The sequence below is a fragment of the Leptosomus discolor genome, chromosome 5 (genome assembly GCF_034619465.1).
Source record: "Leptosomus discolor isolate bLepDis1 chromosome 5, bLepDis1.hap2, whole genome shotgun sequence".
NCBI classification, from domain to species: domain Eukaryota; kingdom Metazoa; phylum Chordata; class Aves; order Leptosomiformes; family Leptosomidae; genus Leptosomus; species Leptosomus discolor.
This window is the reverse complement of record NC_141395.1, coordinates 43583208-43606581: the sequence shown is the minus strand read 5'-3', so window position 1 is coordinate 43606581 and position 23374 is coordinate 43583208. Positions and strand designations below refer to the sequence as shown.

Sequence of the window (23374 nt, the reverse complement as noted above, 5' to 3'; positions counted from 1 at the left end):
TGGTGCCCACAAGAATGGTCACCAGCTCTGCGCTGGCACGTCCTTGCTCATCTGCAAGCCAGGACTGATCAAGGGACCTGAGGAAAAGCAAAAAGAAACTCCAGCTGGTGTAGAGAAGTACAAGGCAAGAAGTTTGCCTTGCTTTAAGAAACTGGTTACCGGTGAACATGACATTTGTCACTGTGTTTTTTGTATCAGGTTTTGTCGTACTTTTTGAGGTTTCAAAAAATCAGTGGAAAAATGCTACCCAGGGCAGCCCCAAAGCGAGGGTGGGGACACACGTTCCTGGGACTGCTCCCCAACATCAGACCCTGGGAAGCACAGCTCAGAGGGGGACTGGGAAGGCAGGGAAAGGCCAGCTGGAAAACGAAGACACATTAACTGTGGAACACATAGTGGGGCTTTTTAAGAGCCAAACCACTGTGGTTCCCAGGGCTGGGGCTTTTTATTCACTGGGAAGGGGGGAGAATTGTCTTTGCATTTCACCACTCATGTGTGTGGAAAGGTGCAGCTAGGGCTGAGGCGACTGCGGTGGGGGTCTCCACCAGGGTTCCATGACTGCACACTCAAACATATGCTCAGGTTCTACAGGGGCTTGTAAGGTATTTTCTGCTGTTGTAACTACTGAAATAATTTCACAGAATCACAGAATGTTAGGGGTTGGAAGGGACCTTGAAAGATCATCTAGTCCAAGCCCCCTGCAAGAGCAGGACCACCTAGAGTAGGTCACACAGGAACGTGTCCAGGCAGGTTTTGAATGTCTCTAGAGAAGGAGACTCCACAACCTCTCTGGGCAGCCTGTTCCAGTGCTCTGCCACCCTCGCAGTGAAAAAGTTTTTCTTTATGTTAATGTGGAACCTAAATAATTTCTGGCAGGGAGTTTCAGTTTTCTGTCCTACCATAACATCCTGGTCTCTGGCTAGCACTACCGAGAGGCCTGAGCTCTTCCAGGGGTTTATATGAGACTTCAACTCTGTTGCAGAGTCTCCAGGGTTTAACCTAAGGACACCGAACAAACACCTTCCGGCTGTTTGCAGGAGCCACTTTCGGCAGGCTGCCTGCCCTGCTGCCGATTAAGCCCTGGGCTGCCCATCAAACCGACCATCGAGAGAACACTGGCCTTTAAGACGCCACCATTAAGCTTCAGAGTTAACAGCCGCGAAGGCGCTTCCTGGATTTTGCCCGCCGCCGAGAGGGAGGCGGGGCGGCTCCCCGGGGGCTCTTGTTGGCGCCACCAGCCGGCAGGGCCCGCCCAGGCGGGGGCGGCCCCCGGGCGGGAGAGGCGCGGCACAGGCCGCCCCGCCCCCTTCCGGCCCGCTCCGCCGCGCAACGCCGCCCGCCATGGTGGGGAAGGCCAAGCGCCTGCGGCTCCACCGCGCCGTCCCCCGGCCCTGGCCCACCCGGGAGCCGCTGTCGCTCCTCGAGCCCGGCCCCGGCCCCGCCGCGGGCGGATGGAGCGCGGCGGCCGGCAAGGTAGCGAGGGCGGGCGCGGAGCGGAGCGGGTCGATGTCACGTGGGGCGGGCGGGGCCCCGCCTCCCGCGCGTGGGCGGGCGGGCTGGCGGCGGTGGTGGTGGCAGCGGCGGCCGCCGCCACGGGGCGGGTTGTGAGGAGCGGCCGGCGGCGCAGAGCCGCCGCCAGCCGGAGAGGGGCCGGTGGGGACGGCCCTGCGCGGTCTCCTGCGGTCCGCCGAGCTCGAGGGGCGCCGTGGCCGGCGCGGGTCCCTGCAGCAGCGGGCGTGGCTGAGGGCACCGCGTGGTGGCGGCTGGCAGAGTGGCAGCGGGGCAGAGGCTGGAGGGAATTGGTTCGTGGGGGCCGGTCTCCCTGCTTGGAGAAGCCATGTTAGGCCCTCGGTGTTGTCCCTGCGGTCGTGGGGCTGCTTGCCTCCTGCTGCTTGTCGCCAGTGTGATGGCAAGGGCGCGGCTCCTCCGAGCAGTCCGGGAGGCTGAGCAAGGGAGCTTGGAGCTTAGAGGTGCAAGCGCGAGAGTCCCACGTGCTGCTCCACGCCATCAGCCACGGCGATGGCACGGCCACGTAGTGGCAGCTATGGCACCCCCACCCTATGGCGGCCACCATAGCCATGGCTGCTGCTGTAGCATCCTCACGCAGCGAGGAGAGCCTGCTTGGCAAGGTGGTGCGGACAGACGCATGCTGCGGGAGCGGGTGCCTGCGCTGCATCCCAGTGGGTAGCTTGGATGCAGTAGTGGGGATCGTTACCAGCTAAGCGCTGGGGAGCGGAGGGGTGAGAGGCTGCCTGGTTCGTTTTGCAGTCGTTCTCTTTGCGCTCGGGTGGAGATGACTGTCAGTTTACACACAGTCCTTCAGGAGATCTAGACCAAGTCTGGTTTCACCGGCTGCGTCGTTAATGCACGGTTCAGGTTAAAGCTGGGCGCCTCCCCCAGCCCCCTGGCAGCAAGGACACAGAAGGGTGGTGAATGGTGTTTATGCACCTTGTGAGGAGGGAGGGACAGGCTGTGCCACACACAGCAGGTTTTATACCGCTGTGCTGGGAGGTGCTGCTGGCTGAAATAATAAATTCGTCTGAGCCAATTAGAGAAGCTACTGCAAAGCTTAGGACTTGGAGAGGTGTCAAGTTCTTAAAGGAACTAGGTGCTGAGGGTTTGTTAAGTTGCTGGTAGTCACTGAGTCTGCTTAGTGTCTATCGATTTGGGATTTAGGCCCCTAATCTGCTCTTTTGTTGCTTATCTGTATTGTCATGTACCTGTAATAAATCTGGCTTCTCAGAAGCATGCCTTTCACAGTTCCCCTGGGAGTAATACATGAGTTCGCTTGAGTGAGGTGAGGTTGGGTTGAGGTAGAAATCAGTTAGGAATAGAATGGTCCAAAATGTGACTTTGTGAAGCTTCCCTATGTATGGAAGAGCCTGGGGGAGGGCAGGCCGGTGGGGTGGCTTATGTACCCCTGTCTGCTCAGGAGAGGCACCCACACCCTGCCGCTGAAGCGTGCACCCTGCTTTCATCCACATGATACTGAGTTTGATGGGGGTTTTTAATGAATGTTGCCTGGTGGTGTTTGTACTGACTCCTGCTTAATGTTTCTTTTGGGTAAGGACTGGGACTTCTCGTCTTCTGGTGTCTTTTCTGGGCTGAAGATTGACCCTGATACTCTAGTAAAGAAGCTTGACTTGGACTCTAGAAGCGTCGTTTCCTCCAGAACAGGTTTGTTGTCTTTTGAATGAGTACCAGTTAGGTTGTGAGCAAAGACACTGAGAACTGTTATTTGCAGTGGCTGTTGGAACAAGCCCAGGCAAGTTAAACCCAAACACGGCTTCCTGTGTTCCTGCAGGGGCCTTTAAACGTGGTTTGTTTGGGGCTGGAGGAGGCAGGAAGGCATGTATGTGCCCAGTGCTCCCTCTGTGGGGAGGTAGCTTCAGGCTACCTGACCGCTGCTGGGCCCCCACCTGTGGGGTGTTCTCATGTCTGAGGGATGTCTTCATGTGACCAGAGGCTCCTGGCCCCCAGGGGCCGAAGGGACAGCGGAGCCAGGGCTGTGACCTGATCTCCGGGCTTCCTCTGCGGCTGCTTTTGCCTTACCAGCAGCTGCCATTCGTACCCCAATATTTTGTCAGCAAGTTGCTCGTTGTGCCTCAGCAGCGCTTTACCCACGGCAGCCTGATTGCAGCCGGTTCTCGTCTCCTGTCCTTGGCCGTTGCTAGGTCCCTGGCTCAAGGGCTCCTGGGCAGCAGAGTCCAGCTCACCAGGCAGTGTGGGGAGCGAGAGTGGGAGCAGGGAGGAGACGATGGAGGCATTTGCTTTCTGGTCCCACCACAAGGAAACACTCCCTCTAGCTGCTTAGCGGCAGGCAGAGCTTTGTAGCTGAACCCAGGTTTCACCTCTCGGTGGCACAGCAGCCTATCTTGGTGCTGAAGATGCGTGTGACTCCCAAATACCTTGTTTGCAAACTAAATTAATTTCTGCTCTCCATGCAGATTAATACTGTTACAGTGACTTTGTTTTCATGTCCAGGGCTACAAACCAACCCAGTAACCACTGATGAGTGGTTACCTGAGCAGCAGTGAGCTGTGGCAGCACATCGGTCGCATTTGGTCACAGAGGGAGGGAATGGAAAGGTTGTGTGAAAACTCATTTGCTGGAGATGCTTGCGCCCTGCACAGAAACCTTTGTGAAATGTACGGTTTTCAAACCACTGAGCTCACTGTTCCTAACTCTCCTGGGAAAAGGACATGTGTGTGTGCATGTGAACATGGCCATCTCTTTAAATTAAATTAGACAGCGTGTCATTGAAGGCTGACAGCCTGCAATCCTAGGCTTTCATTGCAGGCTCCAGCTGTACATGTCTGGTTTATAAATAGACCTGTGCTGCTGGTCCCTGTGCAGTGCTGATGAGGCAGATGTGCGATGCCTGACTGTGTTTAACCCTCTCTTGAGGCTGCGTGCTGGCTTCCTGTAGACAGTGATGCTGACCCCAATGCTTTGTGCTCCCTTGCACTTTCCAGATGATTAGCTAAAAATAGCTGTTCATTTGGGGGCTCAAAACTGCGATTCAACGAGGCAGAAAGTGATTTTTTTTTTTTTTTTTTTCCCCAGTCTTCCCAAGCTGCTGTGCCCTTTCTTTTATCACTCTGGAGCCCTGTGGAGGCCTTTTCATTATGGAAGTAATTTTTTTTTTTTTTGGTCATAATTCGGTGAACTGTAACTAGGCTGTGCGTACAATGGCAGACACCCTGGAGTTAGAAAAGAGATTGTGGGCAGTTGTGCCTTGTCTCCTGGGATCTCTGGTCAGCTGAGAGCCTGTTCAGCAGAAAATTCAACTTGACTCCAATCCCCCTTCCCAGCCCGCTTTCTCCCATCCCCTCTTAGCTCAGTGCACAGGCCAGGAGGGTAGGATTCTCCTACACAATTGTTATTTTAAGATGTAATAGCAAGACAAAAACCAGTTTTTCTCCCACTCGCTTTTCAAGCTCTGAGAAGGTCAAGTTGGCAGACTGTAGGTAGGCTTACTCTCTTTATCTCCTGTGCTTTTCACAGCTGAAGATTTTTTTCTGTCAAGGTTGCTATGTGGCAATTGAGAAAACTGGTATATTTGTCCTCCCTGTGTGTGCGCACGTGCCTCCCATTAGCTAGGATTGTTTCACATTATCTAAGATTGCTGGTATCTCTGTGTTTTGTGTTGTGATCTGGCCTTGTGCTGTGACATTTTAGGGACAGGAAGACTTCAGTGTGGTCTTGAAGAGGCCTGCAAGGCATGAGTGAAACAAGGCAGTAGTTAGCAGGGCTTGGACCTGGCAGGAAGCACTCTGCTGGGTTACCAAGCCCAGCTGGCAGCTACTGGTTTTGGCTCTGTTATCTCTGTTCCTTAGACCCTGCACCCCTCTGCTTTTTGAGGTGTAGTTCCCAGAAAGCCAGCATGTCACTCCACGGCTGTGCTTCCACGGCATTGCAGCTTGGTCAAAGGTATCTGTGTAAAATATTTGACATTCCTGCTACTATTCTGCCCCTGTTCCTTCCTCCATGTGGGCTTTCACATTTTGTCTTTGTGCTTGGACTGGGGCACCCAACTTTTGTCTTGATAGACCCTGGGCACCAAAGCTATGTGAGCTGGAGCGCTCTCAGCTAATTCTGCAGCTGTCTGATGTGGAGCTGGCCCAGAAGGCTATGCAGGGCTGAGAGACTGCTTGTTGCTGGCAAAGTAGGGAAGAAGAGGTGGTGACATTGGCTTGCAGCTCCACCTGTCAGCACACCCCCTCACTGTGAGAGAGGATAGTGGATGGCTGGATCAGCAAAAGAGACCTGGAGGGCCTGGGCTTCTGAGAGCGTGGCGCAGGGACAGCAGTTGCTCCTGGACCAGTTTGAGGTGGTGGTGTAGGGGCCTGCCTGGAAGACTTGGAGGGTTGTGGAGCTCCCTTTCCTCCGTGGCTTGTCTCTTTGTCCTCTAACTGGGATGATGTCCTGGTTTGGGCTAAACCAGAACTAATTCTGTTTTAATGCTTTAACTTTTTAGTTAAATCTCTTCTAACTAACGTCATTTTCTGAAACAGCAGCATGTTTTTCCAGACAGTGACTGCATCTAGCAGTGATAAGGCCTGATGTTTATAGTTAGTACCAAGGAATGGTGTGCAGAGAGGCCCTTGCTTGCACTTGTTCTTATAGCGACCAAGGTCACTGCTAAATCTTGTACTCCGTGTTGAGGTGCCATCAGTGAAGAGGGTCGCAAGCACGTAAAAGGTCGCGCCTGCAGGGAGGAGCGAACCGGACAGGTGACCCAAACCTGACCAACAGAGTATTCCATCACATATACGTCATATTCAGTATAAAGCTGAGAGATCACGAGGGTCTCTCTCTCTTCTTCGATGGCCGACATCTGAGGAGGACTCTGCCTGTTCTTCTGTCATCGATCCCGATCCGTGCATCCCTGAATCCAGTGCCTGAGTCCAGCTCCTGCATCCCGTCCCTGTCTGCTGCTGAGTCCAGCCTGGGACTGCCCCAGTGCCAGCCCTGCAGCATGGTGGTGACATATTGTCATCAGGGTGGGGGGAGTTTGGTTCGGTATTGGATTTGTATCTATTTGTATATATTTGTACATATTATATATATTTCATTGTTTCCTTATTCTTCTTATTATCTTTTCTTTTATTGTTACTGTTCCATTAAAGCTGTTTTAGTTTTCTTTTCCAAACGGTGAAGTCTCTCTCCCTTGTTCTCTCTCCTTTTCCCTTTTGGGAGGGGAGAGGGGTTAATAGAGAGCATCTGTCATTCGTTAGTGGCTGGCCCAGCCTCAACCCGTGACAGATGAGTAGTTGACTATGATGGTGCATCTTTAGCTGGCTACTTCTCTTGGTTTCCTTGGCCTACCTTTCTGCCTTCTATGCCTAGGATGTACTTTCTGGTGCTTTCTCTCTGCTCATCCTCTGCCTATTTGACATGTTCATTTGGTTCCTTCCCATTGCCCACGTGGCCTGGGCACTGAGGGCAGCTTTTTCAGAAGTTCTTTACCTTTTGTCCAGCTGTGAAGGTGTCTGTGCTCATGACAAAACATTCTGCTTCATTTTCTCTGGAGAAGATGAGGTGACTCTTGGTTTCTGTCATCTTCTTATTCTAGTATCAGGAGTTTAGAGAGGTAAATGAAGACTGTTAGTCCAGCAGCTGGAGATATGTTTTACTCCATTGTTATGTTCCTGTGTCTGCCATGAGCTGACTGAGCCTTGCCATATCTGAGTTCTTTTGGGTGCCTTATATGTGGGAGGTGATGGAGAGCTGAAGAAGCAAGCTGCAGAAAACAACAAGTGCTTCTTTGAAAGCCTCGGATGCTGTTAGTGGTTGGGGCTAACGTCTGTAGTAAGGATAATCTCTCCCAGCCTGGCCTGGACAGACTTTTTCCTCGGGGCCTGTGTTCAGCTCTCTTGTTGAAGAGGATGACTGCCTTCTCCTCATGTTACTGAGGCAGGTTTCAAGTTGCCCCATCTTAGTTCAAAGCAGCCTGCAGAAGGATGGGAGCATGGGGAGATGTGTGAGTGTGGGTCTTGGGTGCAGCGGGGGGGAAGGCTGCCTGAACTGTGGGGCTCTAGCAAAGACGATCAGGGCAGCTTGGACAGGAGGCAGAGAGGTGACATTCTGAATTCACTGGATTATTTGGAGTAACTTTAAAATCAATTGATGGTGACGAATGAAAAATATCCCTTGTGTACTGAATTTTTACACTGTGCTTCATTCTATGGGTCTGGTCTCTTCCAATTAGAATCTAGTCTGAGGAAGGGCTTGGAATTGAATTAGATTTTAGAAGATGTCAGCTTGGAGCTCAACAGTCATCAAAAAAAAACAAATCAGCTGTTGGGAAGTACAAGGAAAAGAGAGTGACCTGGAGAGCATTGTTATGCTCCATACATAAATCCATGGTACATGCAGGTATTTGATGCTCTGTGTGGCCCCGGTCCTCTCTCCTCAAAAAAGATGTAGCAGACCAGCAAAAGTTCAGAGGAGGAGGCCCGAGATGCCAGTTTAGTTGTTCCTAAAGCAGAAGTCCAGGGCTCTTTAGCTGGGGGAAGGCAGCAACAAGGCGGGGTGTGATGGAAGCCTGGAAGCAGCATGGTAAGGGAGGGTGGGTGCAGCTGTCTGCTGTCTCTTCTGCTACAAACCTGGAAGAAGCAATGGCAATAGCAGGTGGTAGGCTCGCACCCGAACAAGACATTTTGTGTCTCACATGGCTAATTCAGCTCTGGGCTCTGCATCTGTGTGTGATGTGAGCCCTGGGTGCTTCTGTGGGTTCAGAAAGGGGCTGCACAGATTGATGGAGGAGGCTACCAGGGTGTTTTAGTGCAAGGACTTATCTGGTTTGGGGTATGTAGGTGGAGTGTGGTGGTTATGCTCGTGCTGGGTCTTGGGTGGAAAAAGGGAGGGATGTTGAGGCCTGGAAATGGCTTGTAGTGTTGCAACAGTATGGGAGATGGGCTTACCCCACCCCTGGTTGGTGGTTCTAAGTCCCATGAAGTCCGTGTGTGCAGTGCAGAGAGGCAACTGGGCTCAGGTGCAGTGGCTCAGGCCATGGGATGTGTGGGGAAGGGACATGGGCTGCCACCAGGGCAGCGTGGGACAGCTGGGGCAGGAAGAGGGCCTGGACCACGGCCATGGGGCTGTGTGATGTGCTAGGGGCTAACTAAACAGTAGCAGAGCATGGTTACTTCCACATGATGAAAAGCTACATCTGGAAGACCTGCTTAATGTGCTGGAGCCAGAGGGATGCAATCCTGTAGGAAATTAAGCCACTGTTGTGCTGGGACTTGTGGGCTATTGCCTGCAGCCACCAACAAGAGAGGAGACCTCTCTGCTTTTTTTTCACCTTAGTTTTCCTCAGTTCAAGTGACCAGCTTTTGCTGCTCTTTTGGCTGTGGCTATTCTGAGGGATCAAGGAGAAGCATGATATGTGAGTTGGAAAGTTCAGCATCTATAGCTGGGTTAGCATCTCGGTTAACACGTGTGGTTGTGTGTGCCTGTGCAGGTGTGTGCTGGAGCTGAAAGGAGCTGGAAAGAGGCCTCTTCTTGTGGGAGGATAAACTGGTGGTGTTCTTTGTTGCTAACTGAAGGCCCTATTTTTCTGAGGATTTCTGAGGGTTCCTGGTGCATCTAATGGAGGCAGGGTGCCCTGTTGAAGTATCTGCTACTCTCGTGGTAGTGGTCTTGTTGCTTCCCATAGATGCGAGGCTGATTCAAGTGTGCTTGTGATCGGTGCGAGCTATCAGCTTAGGTTGTTCTGGCACCAGTAATTCTTGTGGGATGAAAAGGAAAGGGTGGAAGTGTAGTAAAAAAGGTCAGCGAAATGGAATTCATTTTAGGTGAGTCTTGCGTGTGTGATGGTAGAAAGCCAGTGGTCTAAAATGGAAAGTATTTTAATACAGGGAGCTCTGAGCCATGTTATGCTGTGAAGCAGACCTGCTGCAGCTACTTTCTCCTGCTCTGCTTCTTGTCTTCAATCATTAGCTCATCTTACCACCAGATTCCAGATGATTTCCACATGCTCATAGGTAACAATAGCCAGCAACATCACTGTGAACACTGGAGTTAAGTCTGTGAGTTACTTGCTTCCTGAATGATTGCTTCCTATCAGTGTAGTTTACTTAGCCAATGACGTAAATCAAATGCTTTGCTGTAATCTAAGCCATGCAAGGACCTCTGTTACTAGTGTGAGTGAATAAATCTCATGTCGGTGAGCCTCTGTAGTGTGGGAATTAAATGTTTCCAACTAAGTCAAAAGTAATGGCCTGTCATATGGGGGGGTTGCTTCTCTTTTTTTTTTTTTTTTGTTGTTGTTTTTGCTTCAGCTTTCCTTCCTCAGTGTTTGCTCCTTGAAGCCAGGGCCTCTTCAAACATGGCTCTGGCAAATCAGTTGCCTGGGAATGTCTCTCTTTTTTTTTTTTTTTTTTTTTGAGTGGATGATGAACCAGTTGTGGAATGATATGAACAACTGGACTGGCAGCTTCTTGCTTTATTTTCAGCTTCTCGAAGGGAACTGTGAGAAGATGTGTTGTCGATCCCAATCCGTGCATCCCGGCTTTTCCTCTTTCTTAGGTACTCTGTGAGTTCCTTTTGTTACCAAGCCTCCCTCTGCAGAGTCACTGACTATGCCTTTCTGGTTTGCACCTCAGATTCTGCTCTGGTGTTCCAGATTTGCTTTGTCTGTCACATATCTGCTTCCTTCTGGTTGGTCTCTGCAGCCACTTGTCCGGTTCTGTTCTCCTTTTGTAGCCTCAGATGAGAAGCAGGAAAGCTGTTGGCATCGTGGTCCTGCCATGGGACACTTCATGTGACATGATTTTCTTTCCTGTTTGTTTTTGTGTTTGTTGGGGTTTTTTTTTTAAATGGATGATGTTCCAGAATCCACCTAAGACTTCTTTTCTTCCAGCATCACTGTTCCTGCAGTGTCTGGGCTCATGGTCACCACTGCAGTGGATCTGCTGTTGTGTTGCTTGCAGAATTGCAGCTGTAGCCAGTCCCCTGTTGCTCTTCAGAAGCTCTGACAGGATGGAAATCTTTGTGTCCCGTTATTGTTTCCTATCTGTTGGATTTATGCTTGTTTATGGCCTTTAAATATTATGGTTCTTCCTCTTCTGTCCTCACCCTGATTATATTTCTCCATTAAATGACAGAATCATAGAATCAGGAGGTTGGAATAGACCTCTGAGATCATCAAGTTCCGTTGACCCAACACCACCATGCCCACCAAACCATGTCCTGAAGTGCCACATCTACACGTTTATTGAACACTTCCAGGGACAGTGACTCCACCACTTCCCTGGGCAGCCTGTTCCAATGCTTGATAACCCTTTTGGTAAAGAAATTTTTCCTAATGTTCGATCTAAACCGCCTCTGGTGCAACTTGAGGCCATTTTCTCTTGTCCTATTGCTTGTTACTTGGGAGAAGAGACTAACCCCCACCTCACTACGACCTCCTTCCAGGCAGTTGTAGAGAGTGATAAGGTCTCCCCTCAGTCTCCTCTTCTCCAGACTAAACAACCCCAGTTCCCTCGGCTGTTCCTTGTAAGACCTGTTTTCCAGACCCTTCACCAGCTTTGTTGCCTGTCTTGGTTTGAAAGACAGGTGTCTGTGGAGGAAGGCAGGAGCCTCCCTTGAAATGGAAAGTGCAACCCCCTTCCCTCCAAATTATTATAATTTTGAAATTAACGGGCCTTCGGGCAAAGATATGGGGAATAGGAATAACAGTTCTTTACTAATATATATATATATATATATATATATATATATATAACACAAGGCAGGGAAAAACAAACAACCCACTGGTTTGCACTGACAGAGTCAGGAATAGAACTTGACACCCTGTTAGGGTGGCAGTAGCAGTCCGATAAGATGCTGGCTGCAGTCCTCCTGAAGCGATGGATGTAGTGCTGTGGAAGCAGCAATCAGGTAAAAGAGTCTGGTCTTCCTCCGAAGGTCCACTGGTAGGTAGGTAGCTCTTGTCCTCTGGAACTCCAGTGAGAGGAAAAGCTCCTCTGGGAATCCAGTGGAAGAAGGCTGCTAGGGTGTTCAAAATCTCCGTTTTTATTTGGCATGAACTGCTTGGCTCCTTCCCCTCCCCCCCCCCCCCCCGGGCGGAGCATCTCACAATGGGATGGGGAGTCGTGAGGCAGTTCCTTGATGGGCCATTAACAGGAGATAGTCCAGAGGGGGGAGGCAGGGAGCACCGCCCCACCCGGTCTCAACAGCTCCTGAAGATGGTAATAGAATATTTTTTTTTTTTCCTTTTGGCACATTTTACACTGTAACCCAGGACATGCCCTTCTCTGAACATGCTCCAGTACCTCAGTGTCTTCTGTGCAAATCCTAGAGCTGTGCTGTTGGTAGGAGCAGGTTGCTTCTGCTGGGAAGATGTTTGCTGTGTTACTCTGCAGAGCATGGTGCGAGTCTGTCCTCCTGCCATGTCTAATCGTAGTGCTGTGCACCTTCTTTAGGCAGATTTTTGGTGACGTGAATCAGAACAGGCCAGAGACATCGGCAGCCTTCTCATTGTGTACATTTTGGGCCTTTCTTTCACTCCTGTACAGCGTGCTGCCTGCCATGTCATGTAGTCCCCTTCAGCTGTGCCTTCCTGGGTATTGTGCAGTGCCCGGCCTCGTGAAGCTGGAGGTTTCCTGTTTGGGTTTTTTTTTGTTTGTTGTATTTTTCTTTTCTGGCATGTTGGAGTGTTTAGCAATCGAAAGATTAAAAAAAAAATAAATCTTGTTGTAATGAACGCATCCCTTCTGAATATCAGTTTTTAGCCTTTGCTGCTTTTTCTTAATGTGAGTTAGGGGTATTTTTAAATCTTCTGCTTGTGTTGGTGTGGTGGGTTGACCCTGGCCAAAATGCCAGGTGCCCACCAAAGCCACTCTATCACTCCCCCTCCTTAACTGGACAGGGGAGAGGAAAAAAAAAAACCAAACCAGGCTTGTGGGGTTGAGATAAGGACAGGGAGATCACTCAGCATTAACTGTCACGGGCAAAACAGACTCGACTTCAGGAAAATGTAATTTATTACCAATTAACTCAGAGAGGAGTAATGAGAAATAAAACCAAATCTTAAAATGTGTTCCCCCCACCCCTCCCTCCTTTCCCCGGCTTAACTTTTTCTCCCCCCCGCCAGTGGCACAGGGGGGAAAACAGGGAATGGGGGTTAGGGTCAGTTCATCACACTGTTGTTTTCTGCCGCTCCTTCCTCCTCAGGGGGAGGACTCCTCACACCTTTCCCCTGCTCCAATGTGGGGTCCCTCTCACGGGAGAAAGTCCTCTATGACTTCTCCAGCTGAGTCTTCCCACGGGTTCAGTCCTTCATGAACTGCTCCAATGTGGGTCTCCTTCATGGTGTACAGTCCTTCAGGAACCGACTGCTCCAGAGTGAGCCCCCCTCATGAGGTCTCTAGCAGCAAACCTGCTCCAGCGTGGGCTTCTCCCTCTCCACGAGCCACAGGTCCTGCCAGGAGCCTACTCCGGTGCAGGCTTCCCACGGGGTCACAGCTTCCTTCAGGTATCCACCTACTCGGATGTGGGGGCCCTCCACGGGGTGTAGGCAGTCATCTGCTCCACCGCCCATGGGCTGCAGGGGGACAGCCTGCCTCACCATGGTCTTCACCACAGGCCGCAGGGGAATCGCTGCTCCAGCGCCTGGAGCATCTTCTCCCCCTCCTTCTGCACTGACCTTGGTGTCTGCAGGATGTTTCTCTCACATATTCTCACTCCTCTCACTCGCTGCAATTACTGCTGTGCAGTAACTTTTTCACTCTCTTAAATACTTTATCACAGAGGTGAAAAACGCTGTCGCTGATTGCCTCGGCCAGCGGCGGGTCCGTCTTAAAGCCGGCTGGCATTGGCTATATCTGACATAGGGGAAACTTCTAGCAACTTCATACAGAAGCCACCCCTGTAACCCCCCCCCCCCCTCCGCTGCCAAAACTTTGCCATGCAGACCATTACAGTTGGTCATTTGCTTTGTCCCTGGTGTGAAAAGCTGCTGGATCTTCACAATTCTGCTGCTGTCGCTTTTATTCAGCATTTAATTCCGTGCTGGCAGCTGTCACGCTCGTCTTACATTTGTTTTGTGCAGAGCGCCTTTCTCAAGCTGTTCACCACCTTAACACACTTCAGATGGAAAGGGGTGAAGATGGTTTGCTCTGCAAGCTGATGATGACAGTGAGCAGCCTGTGAGGAGCGGCTGTAGCATCTCAGATGTGTGTGTAAAATGTGATCTGCTGTTCTAGTCCAAAATGACAAGACATTCCTGCTCCATCTGTCTTTGTTATTAGCTGACCAGGCTTTGGTCTGTGTGAATTTTGGGAGCATTGAAAAGGTTTCCCTTAAGCTGGTGTCACAGGTAGCCTCTTGGCAATACCCTTGGTGGTGTTGCACTGAAATTATTTCAGCATCCCTGAAAATCTCTACTTGGCACGTGCACGCTGCCCTGGGAGGAGCAGCTGTTTGAGTGGTGTTCAAGCTGGGATTTCTGGCTTTTCATGGGTGGGGACTGGATATCAACATGGCTTTAAAACGGAGCACCCAAGCGCTGTTAAAGGGGCCTTCAGCTATTGCAGCTTGGATGAAGCTCAGCTTTGATCACTCGGAGTTATGCTTGCAGCCTGTCCCATTCATCTGCTGCCTTTGATGCGGGTAGCAGCAATGGTGGCTGCATTTTGTGGTCTCGGGGCAGACAGACTAGTTCTGCAGTATCCCTTGCTTCTTGCCCCAACGGGCTGAGAATGATGGATGCCAGTGGGCATCCAGCCATGGGTAGAGACCAGCTCCCCCTCCCTGCGCAGGCTTGAGGGACGTGGAGAGAATGGCTCAGGAAAGCCAACAGCCATTTTGGCATTTCCTCACTTCTTCATATTCTTGTCTCTACTATATCTTCAGCCACCCAGCAGACATGAATAGTCAAAGTGCAGCCACCTCCAGCCCTGAGGACTCTCTCCCAGGGCAGGTGTGGGCTGCATACCTCTCCTTTGCACACCTCTCTCGTCCCCACCCATGTACCTTCTGCAAGGTGTCTGTGTCCTCCTTGTAGCGTGCACAGGTCAAGGATGTGTCCCGGGACTGTAATGTACAGGTCTCTGGTCAAACTGCAGACTTGCCTCCATAAGCTGGTGTTTTCTCTGATATTGTAAGTGCTTGAAGCCTCCAGTAAAGAATTTGCAAGAGAGGAAAAATTCCCAGGAAAGGGGGAATGGTGGGCACGGATTAAACAGGCAAAGTGATACTCTTTACATCTCTCCCAGCCCTGAGCTTAATTACCTGGCATCCAGAAATGTCTGTGAAGGACCCTGTATGTGTCTCTGTTACATTAACTGGGGGAGTAGTTCCTCTGCCTGTTCGCAGAAGCGTAACCCAGACAGCATTGCTCACTTCCATGCCTCGAGCTGAGCTGTAACAAACCCTGTCTGTCGCTGTACCCTGACTGATGTGACGCACCGCAGCGAGAACCTGAACTGGTGCCACTGAGCAGGAGGAGACTGACCCTGCCAAGAGGCCTTTGGTCCCAGCCAAGCACCGACTGACATGGAGCACGGGGGAGCCCAGCTCCTTTCTTGCATGGCAGCAAACAGAAAGCTTGAACCTCCTGGAGAAGGAGTACTGTTAACTTTTGATAACCCAGTATACCACTTATTAATAGGTTTACAGACTTGACAGTAGCTGAAAATACTTCTATTTCAGGCTTAGGACTAATGGCAGGCCGCTTTTGACTGCGGACGGAAGTTCCTGATACATTCCTTCTTCCTTGTTCTTTGGCTGAAATTTATTGGGTTTTTTGACTGCATCATTAGGAGCTGCGCTTCCCTTGAAAACGCCAGATCACCTTGTAGGGGCAGTTTTGGTGTCCGAGTGTTTTATAACAGGCCGTTACAAAACTGCATGGTATTCGGGAGGAGCTCCCATAGCTGTTTGTGGTATGGGCAGCCTCTCCCCTGAGGTCAGATGACGTCTACAGGATGCCTCAAATGGAAGACTGTAGGTTTTGACAACTCACCTCGAAGCCAGAGGGCTCTTCTGCTGCTTCTGTCAAAGGATGAAAATCAGTGGGACCGTGCTTCAAGAGTTGAGTTGACCAAGTTCTCCAGCAGAGGTGAAGAGCTGTGGGGACAGCTTGAAATGGAGGACAGTGACCTGCTGTGAGTAGCTTCTGGGAGAATTTGGAGTGGGAATCCTACTGAAAGCTAAATACACTGGTGCCTGAAATAAAAATAATTTTTTAAAAAAACAAGCCACACTGCTTAAAATTAGTTTAACAATTTATTGTTTGTGCATCGTGTCTGTGAGAATAGCTGTATGAAACTCCACTTTAATTGGAGTTGGTGCAATTAAATGAAAAGGGCTAAATGATTGTTTGAAACTTGCACTGCTTCAAGAGCTTTGACTTCCCTTCTGGAGATAGACCATTTCCATGTTGTGAGTGCCTTCTGCCAGATCATAAGAATCAGTTGTGTTAATATTTATGGAAGTAATTAACTTTTTTTTTCTTCCCCTCCCTCTAGCTGTGGCTTAGTCCTTGTTGTTAAAATTAACTTTTTTTTTTTTTTTTTTAAAATCCTCCAATTAGCTAGTGGTCATGGATACTAAGCACTACACAAACACAGTAACATTTTCCAGAGTGCCCGAAGCTGCCAAGATGTTTGCAGTCTGCTCCAGGGAGAGGAGACTGTCGGTAGTGGGAAGAGCCTGAAATGAGTCTTAGGAGTTTGAACGATGTGTCAGATCCCTGTAATTTCTTACAACGGTTGGTTTCTGTGGCTGTGCTTGCTGCGTAATGTTCACCATTAGCCATGGCAGAAGGTGCTTGCCTGCCCTGGAGCAGCCTTTACGTGCTGCTTCGTGTGCTGCGTGGAAGCTGGGTGGCTGAAGAGGAGGGTGGGGCTCAACAAGGGATTGGGGACTCCTTTGGTGAGGCTTCTGAGATGCTGCTCTGTACTTTTGCAAAGCCTTCCTCTGTTTGTTGTGAAAGTTGGGTGTTCAAGCATGTGCTTTTTCGATCAAATGTATCAGTCCCTTGTGCCTCTGAAGGGCTTACTGAATCAGGGACCAGTTTGCCTCCTTGCTTTCGTGGTCAGGTGTGATGGGGCATGGCAGTTGGCATGTCATGCAGTGTCTTGCTCAGTGTGATTATGATTCCCAAAGCTTCGGAAGGATACTGATCTAGCGTGGTATTCTCCTGCTAAATCAGTTTTAAGTGGTCAGACGTCCTTACTTACACAAAAATAGATCAGCCCTGCTTAGGAGAGTGGTGAAGCTGCAGTGTCACAAAAGAGGGTTACGAACTGCAATCTATCCCTTTGCCATTCTAATGTTACAGCTTTGGCATAATCGAGTTATAAAATTATAAGTGCTACAAAGAGAGAGGAGGACAGTAAAGATAGAACCCAGCACAAGTCCTCGTAGTGAAAACGTCTCATGGGGAGCTAGAGGAGCGGTTTAACACTGCATGAATTGAGAAACTGAATCCCAAGAGGGATGAAGAAGTGCTTGTGGAGAGGGCAGATTGACAGCTCTGGAAGTCAGAGCCCTTGCCTTTGTCACCAGCATTGGTATGGAGTTGTGTCAAGCTGTCAAATGTATTTCTGAAGTATGTGTCCTGGGAGTTTAATATTTAATATAATTCTCTATTTAGAAAATTGGTAGAGGCTGCTAAAGAGTGGATGAGATGTCTCCTTCTTCTGCATTGCCCCTTCTGACTTGCCTTGACATGCTTTTGGTGTGCAGGAATAAGTCAGCCTCCTCCTTCCTCTGCTAATACCCCTGGGAAACACCCATGAGAGGAAGGTTATTTTGCTTGGGTGTTTTTTCCAAGGACTTCTATGCTAAGATTGTCATCTACATAAATCAGATTTCTGATTTACTGAGAGATAAATCTCTGCCCTGCTAATGTGGATCTTATCTGAATTACAGGCTGTGTATTTAATGATAGATCTCTCAAGAGTTGATGTCTATAATGCAGACTAAGTGCAATCTATAGTATTAGTCTATGTAAGTTATCCTTTATTGGAATAGTAGCAGGTCTGGCTTGCCTGAAGTTTTGGGTTTTGTTTTTGTTTTTTAAATTATACAGTCTGTTATTAGGGGCACAGATAACCTACAGTTCTTCAGTTACAGTACTAATGGCCCATAGGTTATAATTATGGGAAAACAGGATACTCTCCTGGAGCCGTCTCTGTCTCTCAGGCCACAACTTATTGCAGTGCACACTTAAGAAATAGTACGTGTAGTGCTGGCTCCTGTGCTGAGAGCCATTCTGCTCAAGGGATCCTGGGGACACAGAGGTATTAAAAGAGTCTTTGTGAGCAATTTATGGACAAAGGTTTTCTTTATGCTTGGGTAAAAATGTGTGCACCAGCTGAAGGTCTGTTTGTCCACTTCAGTGCTTCAAAAGTGGTGTTATTGATGCTCATATGTGGCACAGCTGGTAACAGCACATAATTCGGGTTTAGCTTTTTAGTCAAGTGGCTTATAGAAAGGAAGTGAGTTTGTTTTGTTTTGTTTTGTTTTTTAATGGAGTTTTTAACACTAAATCTCAATGGACATTTACTAAGCTAAATGTGGGAAACAAGGATTGAATGCAGTGGGTACTGCAATATTCTGGCTTGTTTGAAATGGTAATTTTGGACAGATTTGGATTGAACTAGCAGTGTTGCAAATATGCTGTGGAGCTGACCACAGAACACGGGTCCTGCAGGAGAAGAATAGACTATCTAAGCAGATGGTCAAGCAAGGAGTGACTGTCAGCTGGAAGGTACTCTTGAAAGTGTTGTATTTAGTGATACTGTTAACCAACTCCAATGAAACATGGTGTTTCAGAGAGTCCCTAGCAGTATATTTGAGGGAAAATGGGGCACATAAACTTCTTTCCTGGCACACTGGTGCTGCATGCTCAGCAGCACGTGTGTGGAGGACACGCAGAAAATCAGAATTTTGGCTTCTGTGAGTATTCATGCCTAACATGGCTGTGCATGTGCATGCTCTGGGCTGCTTTGCTTCTGTTGCATTTCCTAGCTACATGGCTTTTAATTTTTATTTTTTTTTTACTTATGTCTGTTTTCATCTCCTTCCTTTCAAAATAAAGATTATTTGTAAATTCAGGTCACTGAGTGTTCTTATGTAACTGGGAATGGGCTGCTTTCGCATGGGTAGGACATTCCCAGCTGCGACGGGTACAGGCTGTGTCTGTACATGCAGTAGGGATTTTGCAGTGCGCTTTGACTTGAAGTAACCTGGTGTGCCTGTCGGCAGGGAGGCAGGGGAAGGCTGTTCCAGACTGCGGGAATTCTGCTGACAGAAATTACAATTTTGAGTTCAAGTTGCTTCCTTCAGTGGCACTTTCATCTTTTCCTCAGTGAAGCTTCTGGCTATTGCTTTTGATTCATGCCAGCGATTGTGTACTCCTCTGCAGCTGCAGGCATGCTTGTTGCTTTTAGTGCCTGTACCTGAGCGGTTTTTATTTATGGAAGTAGCATACAAATGTGTGGATATTGTTTATATGAGGTTATTATAACATCTTCATGTCTTTTCTTCCTCCAAAGTAGAGGGTGTTGGCCTGTTTAACTATATTGGGTGTAGGTGGCAAGGTTTTGGTAGGAGGAGGAGAGACTGGGACTGCAGCCGCAGCTGAGCCTGTCAACCATGATGGTGGTGCCACTGGGAAAACATAGGGGTAAAAATGCTGTGTAGGCAGAGGAGTAGGGGGAAAAAAGGTGAGAAACAGCCCCATGAACGCCAGTGTCAGAGGAGGAAGAGAGGAGGTGCTCCAGTCACCGGAGCAGCCCACAGAGAGGACCACGGTGGCTAAGTGTGAGGAGGAAGGAGCAGCAGAGAGGAGCTGTGATGTAACTGAGCGTAACCCTGTTCATCCTCCTGCACTACTCAGGGAAGGAGGTAGGGGAGTTGGGAATGAAGGAGTGAGGCTGAGCCTGGGGAGAAGGGCGGTGGGTGGGAGGTGTTTTAGTGTCTTTGTTTCTCACCGCCCGAGTCTATTTTAATTGGCAATATATTAAATTAATTTTCCCCAGGTGGAGTCTGTTTTGCCTGTGATGGTAATTGGTGAGTGATCTCCCTGTTGTTTACTTCAGCCCACGAACTTTCTGTTTTATTTTCTTGCCCAGTTCTGTTGAGGAGGGGGAGTGAGGGAATGGCTGGGTGGGCAGCTGGCCAAGGTCAACCCACCCTGTTACCATAGCTTGGTGAAAGTTGCGATTAAATTCAGTACAAGGTGGTATTATTGCTTCAGCGCTGTTCCTCTGCTTTTCTTGCTGCCTTTTTCAACTGAATGTCTTCTGAGCATCGTGTGGATCCAGAGGCATCCTTGTGTGAAACCTGAATTCCTTTTCTTTTCATTAACACTCACAGATGTTTTAAGCGAGTCATTCCTCCGTGTTTCTGTTGTACCTGTAACAACATTGTGGCCCTCTGTGCCAGTGAAGCATATGGTCTAACTCTGTATAATGAAGTGACAGTACTTTCTTTGCTGAGTTGAACGAAGAGATCTAACATATGAATAGCATCCAGATGGACCCAAGGAAGGGACACAGAAGGTGAGTGCAGCAAAGGTACTTTAGAGGGAGGATGGTCCTTGTGGAAGCTGCAGAGGTGAGCTGATATACTTGCTTGTGTCCTGAAGGTCACAATTAGGAACCTCTCCCCTCCTCCCTCTATTTGGGGGAGGAAAGGGAACAGAACAGGACACAGCCATATACTCTCATGCCAGCTCAGGAAAGTACAGAATAGGTCTTGGGTCCATCCAGATGTTTCTTGTGCATGTCTTTGCTGTGTAGGAGGTGCTGCCGTGCTCCAGCTGTGACTGCATTGCTGACAGCTCTGTAGCAGGAGAGGACGTGCCTGTGGCAGAATGGAACATCTCTCTGAGAGTGTTCTTTTTCAGATGTTAGATGTGCTCATTAGAGGGCAGCAGAATAACTCTTCCTTTTTCTAGGTCAGTTCTATATTTTTGAATGATGTTTTTCTGCTCCGCAGGACACAGAACAAAATTTTCCAGTTTGTCCTTCAGTTTTTCCTAGTGCAGTAAGTGTCTAAAACAGCAGTGCTCATATGCAAACGTTAGCCAGTATCAAAAAACATAGAGCAATTATGGTGAAAACTTGCTTCTTGGAAGCTTGTAAGTGTTGCAGGCTCAACAGCAAATGAGGTAGAGCTTCTCTAAGATTAAACCACAAATGGCTAGCACCGTATGTGGAAAAGCAGCCGAAGGAATGTTTCACAGCTAACTTGTTTTTTGCTCAGACTAATTCTTATTTGACCTATATGTCCATATGCATCTTTTGATTTGTTTGCTGTACCCAGCTGCTGCTGCCACCTTTTTCTGCTTGAAGAAAATGTTAAAGAATCAGACTTGCTTCATCTGAAAGTAATCTTTAAATGAGATCTGATAGCACGCCACCCCATCCTCTGTAATATAAATACTATAAATAAGTATGGCATGGTCTTTAAAAGCGAAGTGAGGCTGGGATTTGGAGCCCAACATCACAATACTTAAATGCATTATTTATTATGTAACATTCATAGAAGAAGGCTGTAGCGCTGTTTGGCTTTGCAGCTAGTGTGTTTCTGGCTTCAGAAAGAGCTATGTAGAAATTCTGGCTAGGAGTGAACATCTCCAGTGCACATCTTATTAGCAGTATTTTGCACACTTTTGACCTCTCTGGGGCACGTGAGCTGGTTCAAGGGAGCTGGAATAGCAGGAAAAATGGATATTTTTTTTTCAGTTTTAGCAGTATCGCCATTGGTTTCCAACAGATGGCTCTGATTTTGCATGGTCCTCAGTGGAAGCAAAACTTCATTAACTGGAAGACAAGTACAAATGGAACGGTTTCTGAATCTTCCTCTTCCTGAAGCTCCTTGGCCTAGGCTGGTGGAGCGTGTGTGAGGATTGGCAGGGGGACGCATGACATCTTTCTCTTTTTCCCAGAATGTGTTGGGTGTTTTCATATTGCATCCTGCAGATTTCTGTATCTCCCTCTCCCCTACCCAAAGGGGCACCTAGCTGCAGGTTCCTCAGGTCTTGGTAGGCACCATGTGTTCCTCATATGGGTGGGGGCTTTAGCACAGCAGCGTGTACTCGGCTGTTGCTTTCTGTCCTACATTATTTTTTAGGGTGGCAATATCCAAGCCCGCAAATCGCTGAAGTGGAACAGCCTTCTTGATACTGGCAAACGTTCCTGGTGCAGCGGCTTGAATCAGTCCCACCTTCCACATAAGTCCAGATTGTGCTTTGCATTCTCGGTTTGGGATCCACTGGGAAGCTGGCATTTCCTCATGTCTTCATTGCGACACCTCAGCGAAGACAGTACGAATGGGAAGGTCCTCATCATGAAAGGAAAGCTGAACAAAGCCAGGATGATGTCTCATAGCGCTTGGCAGCTCTTGGTCGATTAGGTAAAAATTAATATCCTGTCAGTAAAAAGATTAAACTCAGTCTTAGACCAAGTGAGACACCAGTGATGAGTCTGTAGGCACGTGACGCGTGGATCTAAACCCATTTGACTGTTTGGTCCATATTAGGAAACTAGCAGGCATGGTACTGATGCCAGCAGCTCTCTTCACTGCAGAGAAATACTTTCCTTGCCAGCATCTTCCATGTAATATGGAAAGATCTTCTGCTGGCCCTACTCTTACAATGAAAGTCTCTCTTTTCTGAGAACAAATATGGTATTTTGTTGGGGATGGAAGTGTTCTCTGTAGGTGTATTTTGGGCATGGTGAGCCTAAGTATTGCAAGACTACCGCTTGGGAAGGGGTGTGAAGTTTTTGTGTTTGAGGAACACTTTACAGGAACGGTGCCAGACCGCATTCCCCTGTGAGAATGCTGAAGGCGCAGTGAGGAGAGGGGACATGCACTTCTCGCGGCTCTCTGATTTGGTGGGCTAGTCCCAGACCTGAGAAAATCAAAGCAATGTCAAATGCCTGGCAGCTCTGCAAACTGACAGCAGGGAGTGGCAGAGAAGCACCTGCTATGGTTTGGTCCTTCCCCACCCCCTGTTATTTGTTTTAATAACATGGGTGTTCTTGCAACAGCTCTCTGCTGGCAGCTGCTGATCTTGTCACTGCATGAGGTAGATGGAGCTATGGTGTGTTTGTGCTAATGCAGGCGTAATATAAATGCTGTGCAGCAGTGCATGCTGTTTGCTGAGGCTTGTTACTGTCTGCATGTGCTGCTGGCAGGGGTGTAGAGAGCATGAAGTACAAAGTGGCAGAGCCCTTTTTTTTTTTTAAAAAAAAAAAAAAATTTGCTTGCTTTAAAATAGATTCTACCAGGAGGATGTTGTTCCAGGATGGGTGGCTGATCCCGTCCTGCAAGTTTCAAATAAAGAAAAGGGGAAGAGGTGATGGAATGGAGAAAAAAAAAAACTTCTGCCCCTCCTAGAGGGGCCCAGATCTTGATTTTTGTTTTTCAAAGATTTCATCTTCATTTAAGTGATCCGAATGGGTATGCTGGAGTAGAGTGGCTTGCTTTAAGACCTGTTTGAAAAAAGGAAATTGTCTTGTGTGAGCATCACTGTGGGAAAGACAAAGAGTCCCTGGTGGAGTGGTCAACCCCAGCTTTGGCAGGAGATGAAGAATGCTGTAGGAGGTCTGTAGTGAGGTAATAATCAGAGTGGACTGTTGAGGGGCTTGGTGCAGCTGTGGGATGGTGCCCAGGTGTCCCCTGGAGCCAGGCAAAAGAGAAATGGGAGGGTGGATGTAGGGCTGTCCAGGGGGAAGATGCTGTGGGAGTGTCATGTGTTACGTAAGATGGCAGAGCTGATGATCATGTTAGTGCCTCAGGGCTTTTGGGGGCTCTAAATTGTTCACCAAAGCAGAAGGGTGGTTGAGACAGCACAAAAGTGGCAGCCACCAGAAACATTGGAGGCTGGAAGAGGCAGTGA

General features: G+C 48.8%; 1 protein-coding gene across 2 annotated transcripts in view; it reads left to right on the top strand.

Moving 5' to 3' along the window:
- Positions 1–1341: 1341 nt before the first annotated feature.
- SLX9 (SLX9 ribosome biogenesis factor) overlaps positions 1342–23374 on the top strand; it is a 58960-nt gene continuing 36927 nt past the window's right edge. The window contains exons 1-2 of one of the 2 annotated variants that reach the window (XM_086465709.1): positions 1342–1473; positions 3069–3177. In XM_086465709.1, coding sequence (XP_086321835.1) covers positions 1342–1473; positions 3069–3177 — 241 coding nt within the window. Of the gene's footprint in view, positions 1489–3068; positions 3178–23374 lie in introns of both variants that reach the window. The other variant, XM_086465710.1, reaches the window with a different exon arrangement.